Source organism: Sinocyclocheilus anshuiensis, unplaced genomic scaffold (assembly GCF_001515605.1).
Source record: "Sinocyclocheilus anshuiensis isolate Anshui unplaced genomic scaffold, SAMN03320099.WGS_v1.1 scaffold766, whole genome shotgun sequence".
Lineage (NCBI taxonomy): Eukaryota > Metazoa > Chordata > Actinopteri > Cypriniformes > Cyprinidae > Sinocyclocheilus > Sinocyclocheilus anshuiensis.
In genome coordinates, this window is record NW_015546060.1 from 1440837 (window position 1) to 1455584 (window position 14748).

At 38.0% G+C, this 14748-nt stretch overlaps 2 protein-coding genes across 2 annotated transcripts in view; one reads left to right on the forward strand and one right to left on the reverse strand.

The window, feature by feature from the left end:
- The window catches only part of LOC107699436 (protein crumbs homolog 1-like), a 22931-nt gene extending 16508 nt beyond the window's left edge, over positions 1 to 6423 (reverse strand). Inside the window, exons 1-5 of the mRNA XM_016500697.1 lie at positions 6339 to 6423; positions 2460 to 3047; positions 2013 to 2208; positions 1249 to 1388; positions 836 to 1018 (exon numbers count right to left, since the gene is read on the reverse strand). Coding sequence (XP_016356183.1) covers positions 836 to 1018; positions 1249 to 1388; positions 2013 to 2208; positions 2460 to 3047; positions 6339 to 6423 — 1192 coding nt within the window. The remainder of the gene's footprint in view (positions 1 to 835; positions 1019 to 1248; positions 1389 to 2012; positions 2209 to 2459; positions 3048 to 6338) is intronic.
- A 1470-nt stretch (positions 6424 to 7893) lies between these two features.
- Positions 7894 to 14748, forward strand: part of LOC107699437 (abnormal spindle-like microcephaly-associated protein homolog) — a 25174-nt gene continuing 18319 nt past the window's right edge. The window contains exons 1-6 of the mRNA XM_016500698.1: positions 7894 to 8288; positions 9036 to 9179; positions 12114 to 13566; positions 13699 to 13764; positions 13867 to 13968; positions 14049 to 14195. Of these exons, the coding sequence (XP_016356184.1) occupies positions 7998 to 8288; positions 9036 to 9179; positions 12114 to 13566; positions 13699 to 13764; positions 13867 to 13968; positions 14049 to 14195 (2203 nt within the window). The 5' untranslated portion in view covers positions 7894 to 7997. The remainder of the gene's footprint in view (positions 8289 to 9035; positions 9180 to 12113; positions 13567 to 13698; positions 13765 to 13866; positions 13969 to 14048; positions 14196 to 14748) is intronic.

Here is a 14748-nt window from a genome sequence, read left to right on the forward strand (position 1 = left end):
CAGTAGAGCTGACTATTTCTGTCAATGGTAAGTTTGTGATAACGTAAGGAAAGTAGTTTAAATGTTTTGCCACTTGCTTGAGCAACTTAATATATAAATCTAGAAGTAAATGCAAAAGTAAAAAGCATTGAATAACGTGGTGCTTATATTTATTGTGTTTAAACATGTCTGTGAAAGATTGTACTGTACTGTGTAAAAAAAAGAATTGCAATGCTGAAAAAGCATTTTCAGTGACAACGTTTGGATTTGAAATCAAAATAATGGATGAATGTTGTGTTTGTGGTAAACAGCCACGGATCAGTAGCGGACTCCTGTGTGAAAGCTGCTTCCCCTCTCACAAGAGTCACCTAAGAGGGGAATTCCCCCCATTTTCATAAATGAAATTAAGGCCCTGAATAAATGTCTAAAAATCCTGATTGGAGTATCACTATAAATAGTTATAAATGATAAAAAAAGAAGGCTTTAAAAAGATCGGTATCGGCAGATACTGCTTTCTGTGATCGGCCTCAAAAATCCTGATCGGAGCACCCCTATTTCCTACTGTAAATATATTAAAACTTAATTTTTGATTAGTAATATGCATAGCGATTTTCTCAATATTTAGATTTTTTTTTGCACCCTCAGATTCCAGATTTTCAAATAGTTGTATCTCGGCCAAATATTGTCCTATCCTAACAAACCATACATCAATGGAAAGCTTATTTATTCAGCTTGTGTATAAATCTCAATTTCGAAAAATTAACCCTTATGACTGGTTTTGTTGTCCAGGGTCACATTTGGTAAATATAAGTGTAAAACAAAAGTATAAATGGGGGCTGTGTTTCAGGGCAGATACCTGAAAATAGTGGTGGACACTTGCAGATGAAGCCAGAAGCATGTCTGGGGTTGTATTGAGTAGGAAGCAGGGACTCTGTGCCATAAAGCGGTTTCCAAGAGAACTCAATGCAAGTGCCTTCATTCACACAGGGACTGCTATCACACTCACTGACGTCTGTCTCACAGTTACGACCCTCGAACCCTGGTACACAGATATAAGAGACAGCCTAATGAAGTTTAGTGTCCTACTTTGCCAAGATTATTTAAAGCAATTAACATGATTTCATTATAAAAATACATCTACCAATCATGTTCATAACCATTTTTTATAAATAAATAAATAAATAAATACAGAGTCACCTTATTTAATTCTAAATTCAATCTATTAATTACATTACATTCCAGTTTACACAAATGAGCTCTATATGTCACCTGGCCAGCAACTGCAGGTGTAGTTCCCATTTTGATCCTCACAGAGGGCGCCGTTGAGGCAGGGTTGAGACCAGCAGGGAGGAGGTGGGATTTCACAGTGAACACCAGTAAAGTTAGTTTGTGAGCAGTCACAGCGGTAGCTACAAAATTATTTCAGAATAAATATGTATATAGGTTATTTAATTTTTGGTATACTCATTTTGAGTATATTCACAGAATGATTCAGCATATTATATTGTTATATACCAGAGGTGTAAAGAGTACCTAAAAACCATACTTGAGTAAAAGTACAGATACCTTACAGTGAAAATGACTCCACTACATGTTACAAGTCACCAATTCCAAAACAACTTGAGTAAAAGTCTTAGAGTATCTGATTTTAACAGTACTTACGTATTTTACTTAGTAACTAATTACATTTACTCCAATACTTTACACCTCTGTTATAGACACAGCAATATAATGCATGGGGCTTACACCTACTCTCTGTGTGGTGAGGGACTAGTTTTTTGAATTATATATTGTTTATCATTTAATTTTCAAGTACATTTTTAAACCCCAAACATAATATTGTAAAATTGATTTATACTACAATTATACTAATATTTAAAACTATTAAAATATAATTAATTACTGTTATACTTATAATTAATAAATAAATAAAATGAAAGTACGTTGAATTTGATTTGAAAATTTTATAATAGATTTGAGGATAGATTAATTGAAAAGTATCAGTAATGTCCTAACATGGAAATATATTGTACCTGTTTATTTCATCCACACACAGAGCCCCATTTTGGCAAGGCTGGTCACTGCATTCATCGATGTTTGTTTCACAGCGCTCCCCCTGGAAGCCCGCCAGGCAGGTACAGGAGAAGCCATTGATGTGGTCATGGCAACTGCCGCCGTGGGGACAGGGCTGTGATTGACACTCATCAATCTGAACCTCACAGCTGCTACCTGGAACATCAGAGACAGTGGTGTTGAGTGCAAAGATGCCAATCCGCTTTTTGTCGAGATCTCTGCATGGCTTATTACACATGCCATCTGGACAGGCGTTCTCCAGGGTTGCATTTCAGGCTGCAGTACCATCATTCAGCCACTAGATGGCAGTGGCTGCTTTTGGCACTACTCGAGACATTCCACATGTCAGTCTAACAGGTGAGTCGTACATGGCAACAGTGCAACTGACCCTCCCTTCCTTCACTTACCCGTGTATCCTGGCCTGCAGAGACAGATGTAGTGCCCGATCTTGTCCAGACAGGTGGCTCCGTTCCTGCAGGGCCACGACACGCATTCATTTACCTCGATCTCGCAGTGTTTACCCTGGAATCCCGGCACGCAGAAGCAGGTGGGGCCTTCCCTTCTGCTGCGGCAGATGGCACGGTTGCGGCAGGGGTTGGGGGAGCAATGGTCCACCTTTTTCTCGCAAGAACTCCCGGTGTAACCCTCTTGACAGATGCATGCGTACCCCGGGCTCCTGTCTTGCACCACCAGACATTGGGCACTGTCCCCGCACAGCCCCTGAGCGCAGAGCTGGGCACTGGAATGACAGTCTTGCCCCAACAAGCCAGGCTCACACTGGCAAACTAGTTCCCCTAGGTGGGCGCCGGTGGGCTGACATGTCGCATTGCCCTGGCAGATGGACAGTTGGCAGAGTGCACTGGAAGAATCGCAACGCGTGCTGGGCGCAGGCCACTGACACTGGCACAGGAAGTCAGATGGGGCTTCCCTGCACACTGCCCTGTTTTGGCAAGGCTTGTCCAGGCAGAGCGTTGAGGTCTGGAGAAGTGTTAAACCTACAAGGATTTTCAAAAAACAACAACAACACACTTATACGTGTAGAAAGTTTTCCCTGCTTCCCTAATGTACATGGGACAAAATGCAAAAACATAGAGGCTTCAGAAAACTTGCCTGATGCCAATTGTGTGAAATTTGCATACTTTTCATTAAAAATTCTGCTTTAAAGTATCTCGTTTTGCAATGCAGAAGTAGACTATTTTCTGTGAATGTGCAATATTCATTAGGTACTATAGGTAAATAACTAGAAGAATAACAAGTGCAGTAAATAGTAAAGCTTTTTATGCTACAAACCAGTGTGTTTATGATTATGACAATGAAATAAAATAACATGATAACAAATACCAGTTTGCAATTTAAAGCAGCTTAACAAGCTGTTTTATACAGGTAAAATAACTAGCGAATGACACTGGAAGCCTTGCAGATTCAAGCTACAAATGACTGCGGCCACTCTTACGTTAAAAATAAGGTGGATAAAATCCTAAATAAATATGTCTGTGTATTCACCTAAAGCCCAAAGTATACTTCAAATTTCAAATGTATTGGTATTTTTCCTCACAGTACACATTGTTTCAAAGTAAATTTACAAAAAATTATGATGTTGACTTTATAATATCCTAATATCTTCTCCTTGTAGTTGCATTTAGCAGATTAGAGCTGGAAAATATAGTGTAATTTTACACTAAAAGTTTGCTAGTGAAAGTATAACAACCTGAATTTTTTTCTGAACCTCTGATGTCACATGGACTATTTTAACAATGTCCTTACTACCTTTATAGGCCTTGAATGTGTCAGTTCCGTTACTGTCTATGCAAGGCCAGAAAGCTCTCGGATTTAATCAAAAATATCTTAATTTGTGTTCTGAAGATGAACGAAGGTCTTACGGGTTTGGAACGACATGAGAGTGAGGAATTAATGACAGAATTTTCATTTTTGGGTGAACTATCCCTTTAAACTCCGCCCCCTTTCTTTCAATTGTCAGCAAACTTGCATTCAGATCTGCCTCAATCAGTAACCAGTGGTTTGAACATCCGCTTTTTGTCGAGATCTCTGCATGGCTTATTACACATGCCATCTGGACAGGCCTCATCCTGGATCAAACAGACTCTAACTGGAAGCTCCCAGTCAGTCTTTATGGTTACTGATATGCTGCCCACAGCCTTTCCTTCACTTGATCAAAAATGTTTTTCAAACAGATTTGAATCGTGAATTTTCACATCCTGTAAGTTTTAAGAGATTGGGGCTCGTTGTCACAGAAGGAAGTTGTTAAAAGTTCGATTAAACAACGCTTGTTTTCTCTTGCAAACACCTACTTCAAAAACCAACTTTTTCTCAATATATATAACACTAAAAGTTTGCTAGTGAAAGTATAACAACCTGAATTTTTTTCTGAACCTCTGATGTCACATGGACTATTTTAACAATGTCCTTACTACCTTTATAGGCCTTGAATGTGTCAGTTCCGTTACTGTCTATGCAAGGCCAGAAAGCTCTCGGATTTAATCAAAAATATCTTAATTTGTGTTCTGAAGATGAACGAAGGTCTTACGGGTTTGGAACGACATGAGAGTGAGGAATTAATGACAGAATTTTCATTTTTGGGTGAACTATCCCTTTAAACTCCGCCCCCTTTCTTTCAATTGTCAGCAAACTTGCATTCAGATCTGCCTCAATCAGTAACCAGTGGTTTGAACCAAACCCCTGGACTAATTAATTTTTTATAATTTCTTATATTCAGATATATGTCACAATACGGAAGAAAAGATCTGTCGCTACTTCCGTCACATCACAACTTTAAGATAATTGCAAAAGACAACCTCTGTTGCACAAGATAAACCTAAACCGGTTGCGTGCACAAATTCTTGCAAACGTCTTACCATTTTAAAGATATGAGAAATAATTTAACATTAAAAAACTGCCACACTTCCACTTCAGCGACAGTTTATGCATATATACCTGACTGGTCAGACCTACACACCGCAGGGCCTGGATAGCTTTAGATAAAGCACATATATAAAAACCTCCTTCCTGTATTCAGCTGGTCATTCTCGGAAATGCCAGACGAAACAATGCTCTCTTATCTATCCAAAAAACGGCTTAACCTCTGTGACAGCCCTATTCACGGCACTTGCAGCGCAAGGACGTTTGCAAACTTTGGAGTCTCAACAAAGCATCAAATTATGTCCCCATAGCAACGAATTCCACACATCCAGCTTTCCTTTTGCAGAGGTTGCTATGGAAACCGGCAAAAGACATAAGTCAGTCATTTAGGGGGTGTCTAGAAACCCCATTCAAACCCTGCAGTCTGCAGTGTCTTTTTATTACAGCCTGTGCATTGAGACAAAGGCTAATAGTGCAAGCAATCATGAGCGCAATTTGGCAATGTTGTTATCAGGATTGCCTCTCATTCAAATTCAGGGGCCGTAGAGAGGAAATGCTTATAGATATTTGCTGATATGTAGGTTTATCAAAGTCAAGTCTTTAGGATATCAAAGCAATGTAGTCCATAACTTTTGAGTGTGTTAAACACTGCATGTCTTTTACTTTCAAATCAAATGTTGATACTTAAACATGTTCACCAGCTGGGACCCGACTTGTCTGTTTTGGGGGATTTCAGTAAGATCAGCTTATAGGAAGGCTAGACCAGTGCTCAGCAAGAGCCCACACACATCCCAAAAACACAAGGATGTCAAACCATATGTTCATATAAACAGCACTCTATAATGCAAAGCGTCAAATTCAAATGTTATGCTATGGTAAAAATGCACACATTTAAATGCCATTTTCGCTTGTGATGAAAGCAAACCCCAATCCTTTTAAATGTGCATAGTGTCCAGAAAATGAAAAGCGCAGCTCTGTTTCTAAGTGTCTTTGATGCAAAGGCTTTTATGTTCTTAAGTGCCACTGCCGTTGATGCGTCCAGGGTTACGATACCCCTGACCACACTCATGCAGAGCTGTTTCAAAGCAAAAGGGAATAATATCAAGCTATCAGATAGGCTTTTCCATCCATAAAAGAAGAACATTTGCATTTAGTAAATATATACACACACAGAAAAACCATCATGAAGTGTTTGACTTTACATTTTTAAAAATCACCTGAATAAACACTATGTACTAAAAATTGAGTTGCAGGTCAATATGAATACATTTTTTAAATTCTACAAAAAAAAATTAAAAAAAAATAATAATACATGTGTAAATCTCTGCTCTTTGACACTAGAACACTATCCAATAATTGGACTAACAATAACGTCATTACTGCATAAAGCAACAGGTTGGACTACTTACTTTCTGTCCACTGCAGAAGAAGAAACAAGACACATGTAACTAATCTGAGCCACAATGAACCCAAAACCGTAAGATCCATATCCATACTTAGATGTCATTGTGATAGGTGGCAAGCTGGCATGATCACGGTGTGTTACTCAAGCATCCTCCAGTGTCTGTCTGTTTGTGGCTCTTTGAGTCTTAGCATGCTCTCATTCACATGTGCACCAATGAGGCGCATCTCTCTGTATCCTCAATACAAAGAGGCCTCTGGGGATTGGTGAAGACTTGAACAGAGAGGGGCCATCAAGCATTCTGTCTGAATAATAATTAGAAGGGGATGATAACATTGGATATTAAATAAGGAGCAGCAGACAAAATGCTGCTTCGCCCTCTTGCAATCACGGCCTTCCGTCCACTCTAGTCTAATGACTCTCTCAGAAAGCTCTTAAGGTTAATTTAATGCAAAACAGACCATGCCATCTGCCAGGATTCATGGGTAAGAATGTGCACTGCCTTCCGGTTGAACAACTAACGCATTTGTTTTCCAAGCCATGAACCTTGTGCATTGGTGAATCTGTCATTTCAACATTTTTTATCTGCGGTTAGTAATAATTATCCACTATTATTACTATTATTATTATTGTATATTCCTTTCTTTCATTTTTTTTCTCAAAAAATGTTTTTTAAATGGTGAGGACTAAAATAAAAATTAATTTAATTAAATAGAAAAATACAAATATAGATTATTTTTGTCCATTTTGGACTGTTATGAAAAGAACAAAAATAAGAAAATAAATAAATATTATTATTATAAATCATCGTGCAATTCTACACTTCCATAGTCTACTTCTAAAAAGTAAATAAATATAATAACATACAAGCATATACATTTTCATAAAATGTGAATATAAGAAATCATAATTTTCACAAAAAAAATTGGATTGTTACAAACAGCGTAAGAAAAATAAAAGAAATAGGCAATTACTATAATAATAATCATTTAAAAGTCACCTTGAGTTTTACAATTTAGCACAACTACGAGGTAAAGAAACATAACCTATACAAGCATATTCATTGGCATACGATATGACTATACGAATTACATCACCAGTTTTTGTATACTAAAACCCTCAAAACAAACGCAAATTCTATCTCTTTCTTTTCTCATTTGCAGCTCAAAAAAGGGGGAAAACACTAATATTGTAACGCTAATAGCTACTGCAAATAAGAATTCTATTCTCGTGATTTTTTTTCCTTTTGAGGATCTTATTTCGTAATCATAAGTGCTGTGGACAAACGCTTAAACGCACACAATATGCATGCTGGCGTCTTTACACTTCAAACCACATGCATGCAACAAATGGCCAGTCGGTCAAACCCTGAACAACAAGTGTCTGAACTCTTCCAACGTTGAACGTGCATTAAGCAGCTTCCTGCATTGTGGGCGTGTCTACATATTTTTAAAGGAATCCTAGGACTTTGATTGGTTCGAGTTTGCTTTTCTTTCCAGTGATTGGACAATTCTATTAACTGCAACGAGCTGATTGGCCGCCTGGTCTGTACTCAAATTCAAAACTTGCGACTACGCACTCTGGTTTTAAACGGTAGTTCAATGCAGCTCAGCATCACTGACATGTGGATGTACTGAATCGCCGTTCATTTAGATGAGTTATAAACATGTCGTTTAAACTCGCGAAAGCGGAGTGTTTGGACTTTAGTCCAACATTTGATTCTCATTGTAGTCGCGATAAACCCGGCAAGGAAAACAACACTTCAATTCCTGTGCTGAGTTTGCTTCAGTTTTCTAGGTCTCCTTTCGTGTCATTTGGGACGATCAAGTTGGGATCATCAAAATCTCTGCCTTTACGAATCGAAAATCCCACCAAGGATGCAACAACGACAGTCATTGTGGATAAAATTTCAGCATCCAACGGCTTTTCGGTTGATCAGAGGTCTTTTACAATACAAGTAAGAGTAAACAAGAAGCTATGTGTCTAAACCTAGTGAGCTTTCCAGCTTAACAAAACAAAGAAAGTCTATGAATGTGGTTAAAAAAAAGTTTATTGCCTATTACAATTATGCTAAAGTAAAATAAATATCGTACTATGTGAATGTGACATGTTTATTAGTGTATACATTGGATGGGGTTTATTCAGATTACAGAATTTACACATGCACCAAGCTATTTTGCAATATGTAGAGAAATAACTCACCAAGAAATGAACATTTTTATTAATTCACCTATATCTTTATATTTCTTTATTCTGTGGACAACATTCAAATGGTATGTGTGCCATCTAAATATGAGCATATTAAAAATGAGTGTGTTATTGATTACAAAACACGAGAAGCAGCTGCATTGGATGTGGTAGTTTATGTCAAACCTGATGGGACACATCTTGACACACTATATTTGAGAATATGCAAAGGTAGAGCTTATTTGTGCTGAGATTAATAAGTGTGTTGTGAAAAAGACCAACATTTACCTATGGAATATTCCGCATGAGTTGAATGGGCTTCTTTTATGCTGCCTTTTGTCATTTTTGGAGCTTGACAGCTCAGACAGTCCCTATTCACGTGCATTATATGGAAAAGAGCTGCATGAACATTCTGCTAAATATCTAATTTTGAGCTTTACTGAAGAAAGTAGCCTAAGTCGTAAGTTTGGAACGGCTTGAAGGAAAGATACTTAAATGGACATTGTCTATTTTTCAGCCTGAAGACAGCATTATTTTAACTGTTACTTGGACACCAGTGGAAGAAGGTGGAATTCGAGAACTCCTCTGCTTTGTTGCAAATGGAATCGTCAAACATCAAGCGATTTTGCTTGGGAAAGCAGAGGCGACAAAAAAGAAAAAAGTAATCTCTCTCTCTGTTTTATTTGTTAAAAAGTGACTATTATGCCATTTTTTAAATTCCTAATCCTAATATTGTTTTAGGAGTCTCTTAGGGTTACATGCATGCAAGGTAAAAAAATGCTGTCGTTTTCTCAAAATATGCATTTAATATCACCTCATTTTCCAGCGATTCTAAAATGATTAGTTCAAAGCAGTTAAAAGATTCAGTCTCTCTAAACACCTCCTTTCCGCGAGCCTACTCTGCTCTGATTGGTCAGATGGCCCAGTCTTTTGTGATTGGTCTACCGCGTACAGCACATGTTTGAAACAGTATGCCCATTGCCATAGTTCTGTATTTTTGAACACTCGATAGAAATTTATATAAACACCTATTATTTATCATATTTGGGTCAGTGACAAAAAGGGGTTGGCAAGATGAGAAATTCAAAAATCTTGTAAAAACTTGCATCAGGTATTTTAAAATGTACACAGTGTGTTTGTTGATTTTATGTAATTAAAAATGAGATATGCACCATTTTTTTTTTAAATTTTTTTTTTTTTACAGAAGTTAAGACTGAATGTACCTGAAAGTGTCAAATGGTGTAACTGCCAAAGAATGAGAAATATTAAATATTTTATCCACCTAGATCGCAAGTAAGCTTACTCATAGAAATAAATACTTCATTTTAAAATATCACACAAAAATAGATTTTATTAGTTCTCTAAATGTAAATTTTAATGCGTTTTTGCAATATTTGGTGGGACATATGTTGAAAACACCCCGTTTTCTAAATAATCTTTGACAAATTATGTAAAAAAAAATGTTAAAACCATGTTATTATACTAAACTAGATGATTACATTTTATTCCACATACATTTTCCTCCATATAATTATATTTTTATGAAAAATACTGGTTACGCCAATTGACACAACCCAGTTATACCACCTGACCATGTTGCTACTACAGCCAAAGTCCATTGTTTGTTGAAGAAATTGACACTGAAAATCAAGCATGACTGTCAATAAGTTCAGCTGAAGTGCTTTTTTTTTTTTTTTCAGTGCTTAAAAAAAAAATCTGGCAACATGAAATTATCATAGTGATGAACAGTTAACTCGTGTCTCATATTGTAATTAGAGTTAAGAAACAATATCTGACAAGAAACCATCATAGTGATGAACAGTGAACTTGTCTCGTATTGTAATTACAGTTAAGAAACTATCTGACAAGAAATCATCAGAGCGATGAACGGTGAACTCATGTCTTGTATTGTACATGGTTTTTCCTGGCTCAAAATGAGGCGGAGGTGGTACCATCTTGATAATGTGCACACAATGTACCCACCCTTCAACTGGCTGAAAAAAACTTTTTACACGCAACGTATTTTAGGTGTTACAATAATTATATGATTGAAAAAAATTACAATTATAAAGTGACAAAAACAAACCTGTTGAACATTAAATTAAATACAACATACCAGCTAAATGCCCTTTTGTAGTATAGGTGAACATAAACATAACATTAGGTTGTTAAACACTTCATGAAATTGAAATTCTTTATCCACTCCTTATAGTCTCCTGGTCCACATCGCTTTGATCCAATATACATTTATCCACATAAAGTGTCTTTCTAGAAAACAAAACATTTTCTTACAACCTTACGTGAATTCTTCTGGTAGACTACATTATGAAATGCAATCAGAGCTGGGTAACCAGGTGCATTAGAGCTAAAATTATCATCAAGCTAAGATAAAAAAAAAAAATTAATAGTAAGCTTTTACTCAAATCTCACTTCAAACCAGCATTGAGTGTTAATAGCGTAATAACTTACGATTACGATCTAATGTGTATTTTGGTCATATAATGTTGTTGAAGTAAGTTGTTTGAAGTAAGTAGTTTTTTATACTAAGCTAAAAGTTACATCAGCTTGGCATTTCTCATGTAAATGTTCTTTATTGTTATGAAAATACCCTTTTAATAATAGTTTATTAAAAGTTGAACATAAATTACATGTTTAGGGCCCTATGAAATGTTTTATTTTCTTTAACCATATGTTTTATTGTTACCAAATTCTGTGTTGTAGCATATCTAATTATTTGAATGCGTAAAAACAACTTAATTTAATGAGATGGCAGACGCTGAAATCACCGCGAGTGTCACACGTCCTGTGGCAAGCCGAATGGCGTTAAAAGCGTTGCTTTTTACAAACACTAAAATGCCATTAAATACGGTGTTTTTTACCGTTTACGTGTGTTTACAGCGTCTGCTATCAGGATGGCGTATTTGACGGCGCTAATGCTGTTTTAAAAAAAACAGTGTTTTGTATGTAAACGCGATTTATCTATAGCGTAATTCTGACTCTTCTGGCTTGCCATAGTCTAGTAAATTAAACCACGCGTCTCCGCCATTCATTCATTCATTTATACAGAGGTGATCGCGTAATTTGAGTTGATGCTCATCAGATCACGTAAATCAGTCGAAAATCAACAGAAATGAATCTGTGTAAAGAAATATCAAGTTAAACTTGTATAATAATATCAGATTTTTTCCAAATATGAACTAAAAGCTCTAATGGACGCTGTTCAGTGATGCTTGCACGTGACTGCCTGCCTGAGTTTTGTCGACAACCAGAGGCGGCACAAAATTTGGCGGAGGCGGCCGCCTCATAATTCTCTATACAGGAAAAACCCTGGTTACCCCGTGACATGTATCCATCATGGAAGTGGGATTCGAATTACTAACGACTCATTTAGGCTGTTCCGAGTCTATTCTTTATTTTGGGAGACAATAACTTTATTTATCGTGCACTTTCGGCTTTACAACTTTCCAGATCGTTTACATTGACATACAGCTACATTACACACTGCATGAAAGGCATAATAGGGGCACTTCAAAATTTACACAGAGGATGTGTGTTTTAGGATAATGTTGAGTGATAACAAATTGTTGTTTTGCAGAAAACCTTATGGGATTCAATTAAATCCAAGAAGGGTGTCCCGGCACCCTCAAAAGAGAAGAAAGTGTCTTCAATGCCAATAAAGTCTGCAAATAAGACATTTCATGTTTCTCGCCAGTCGCAATACAGAAAAGATAGAACATCCAACCCATTGTCGCCATTGAACCAGGAACGCTCTGCCTATTGCTCCAATGCCATAAGAGCGAATGCACCGTCCTCCACTCCTGAGATGTCAAAGCCTGCTTTTGTAACAGAAAAGTTTGATAATGTGCATTTGCAAAAGAACTCGCCAGTGGTCGTCTTAATACCAGCAGAAAGATTGTTGGATACACCTGGTAACAAGAATGTGCCCTTTTCACATGAAGCAGAGTGCAGAGAAATCACAAGGGTTTTGAATAAAACACTCTCTCCTGCCAGCACCTCAGAGAGGTTTGGAAAGCCATTGTGCTTTCAGAGTCCACTTCCGGTGATTGGACAATTCACACAAGATCAAAGTCGAGAGTCAGAGAAACCGCCTCTGTCTGTAAAAGATGCTCTGGATGTTATAGGATCAGATCTGTCGCATGCGGTGAGTCCACCTAATGCTTGCTCAAGCTTTGATTTTTCTGATTCTCTTGAGTCTGAAAAACCAGATCCAGAAACTTCATTTAGAGCAGCTGCAGTCATTTCACCACCAGTTGAAGGTGCTCACCCAAGGTTGACTTTCTGTGTAAAACCCAACAAAGTCATAGGCATTGAATCAAATCTTGATGCATTTAGGCTGAAGGCATTAACTTTTAGCAGCACCACAGTGACCAAGTCAAATAAAGTGGATGATGCCCTTGTTCCTGATGGTCCCAAGAAGTTTCCTGTGAATTCTACCACAGTGACCAAAGGCAAAGCAGAAGCTTCTGTCGAGAGTCCAGGCTTGCGTAAGAAGAAAACCTCCAGGCGCAGGCTCTTGGAGAAGACCTTGGAGCTCTCAGAACCAAGTAATGCAGAATCCAACACAAGTTCTCCTGACAGCATCTCCGCTTTACCTGTCATTAGCTCAGATTCAAGTCCAGATGTGGCACTAGAGCCCACACTTTCTCTAACTTCAATACAGGTTACAAAAGAGAAGCCAACCTTAACGTTATCCCCTCCTGAGCAGCTTTTGTCCTCTATATCTCCCATACGACCTCAAGTTTTGCCCTCCGTTAGTAGCTGTCCGTCAAGCGGTCTGGAGTCAGCAGCTGGTAACGTCTCTGACAAAGTGCAACCAGGTCTTAATCAGGACCAGTTTCCTGTGGAATGCAGGACATTTGTGCAGAGTAAAAAGAGAAAAAGTGATGAGTTTTTGAGAGGTCACTCGGAAGACAAGTCAAACGTCCGAGCAAAAAAGTGCCGTGCTCCGGCTCATGCAACAGAGAGACCAAGCCATGAAAGAATGTTCACTTCAAGGTCCACATCTGGACAGCAACGAAAAGCTATAGGTGATTCAAGTGTACTCATTGTGCTTGTCATACAACAAATCTAGTATGCATTATCAAATACATTCTGGTATACATTATTTGAGACGTTTGGACATTCTTTTTAAATGAATAAAACCAATTTTTTTCCTAAAGCTCCAAGTTCAAGAAAGTTCACAAAACCTCCACCAAAGAAATCCTCTCCAAAAACGACTCAAAAAGGTAAGAATACATTATGTTCCTCCTTTTTAGAATGGCAGGTCTTGAAATAGACTTTGAATAATGTACCGGAAGTACCATTTTAAATGTATTTGACTGATATAGATGGTCGGTCTGTGAAGTCACTGAGCAGCTCGAGTCGAAAGCCTGCAAGGATCGTGGCTGTAGCGCAGGCCAAACTGACTTTTATGAAGCCGACACAGACTGGTATGTTTTTACAGCTATATTCTCATAAGTTTTGTTGTATTTTAAGAGGCATAGTATCTTACATTGTACAATTCTGACAGCCATACCGAGACATCCACTGCCATTTGCTGCAAAGAACATGTTTTATGATGAGCGATGGATTGAGAAGCAGGAGCGGGGCTTCACCTGGTGGATGAATTATATTCTCACTCCTGATGACTTCAAAGTTGCTACTGAAGTTACCAAAGGTGGGCTCTTTTGTTTTTGTTCATATACTTTGAATTTGAATCATTTTAAGTAGGCCTGGGCGATAAAACGGTATCGATATTTATCGACGGTACACCTACGATATAAAAAATGTTCGATATAGGCACGTGCTATGAGTGACGCAGACAGCACACACAAACATGAACACATGCTGAATTGAGTGCTGTGCCTGCCTGTGATGAGGAGATTGTGAATAAAAAAATGAATATTAGTCGAATTTAAAATAAACATTTGCATTTGAATGTTAGGAATGTGTCAGGGAGCGTCATCAGTGGTGCACGAGATGTGGTGATAATGATGTAAGTGCGTTGTTGCATTTTATTGTTTTGTTAGTCTAGCCCACGAGATGCGCCGCTGCTGTGTTATGCAAGCCCACGAGATGCGCCGCTGCTGTGTTATGCAAGCCCACGAGATGCGCCGCTGCTGTGTTATGCAAGCCCACGAGATGCGCCGCTGCTGTGTTATGCAAGCCCACGAGATGCGCCGCTGCTGTGTTATGCAAGCCCACGAGATGCGCCGCTGCTGTGTTATGCA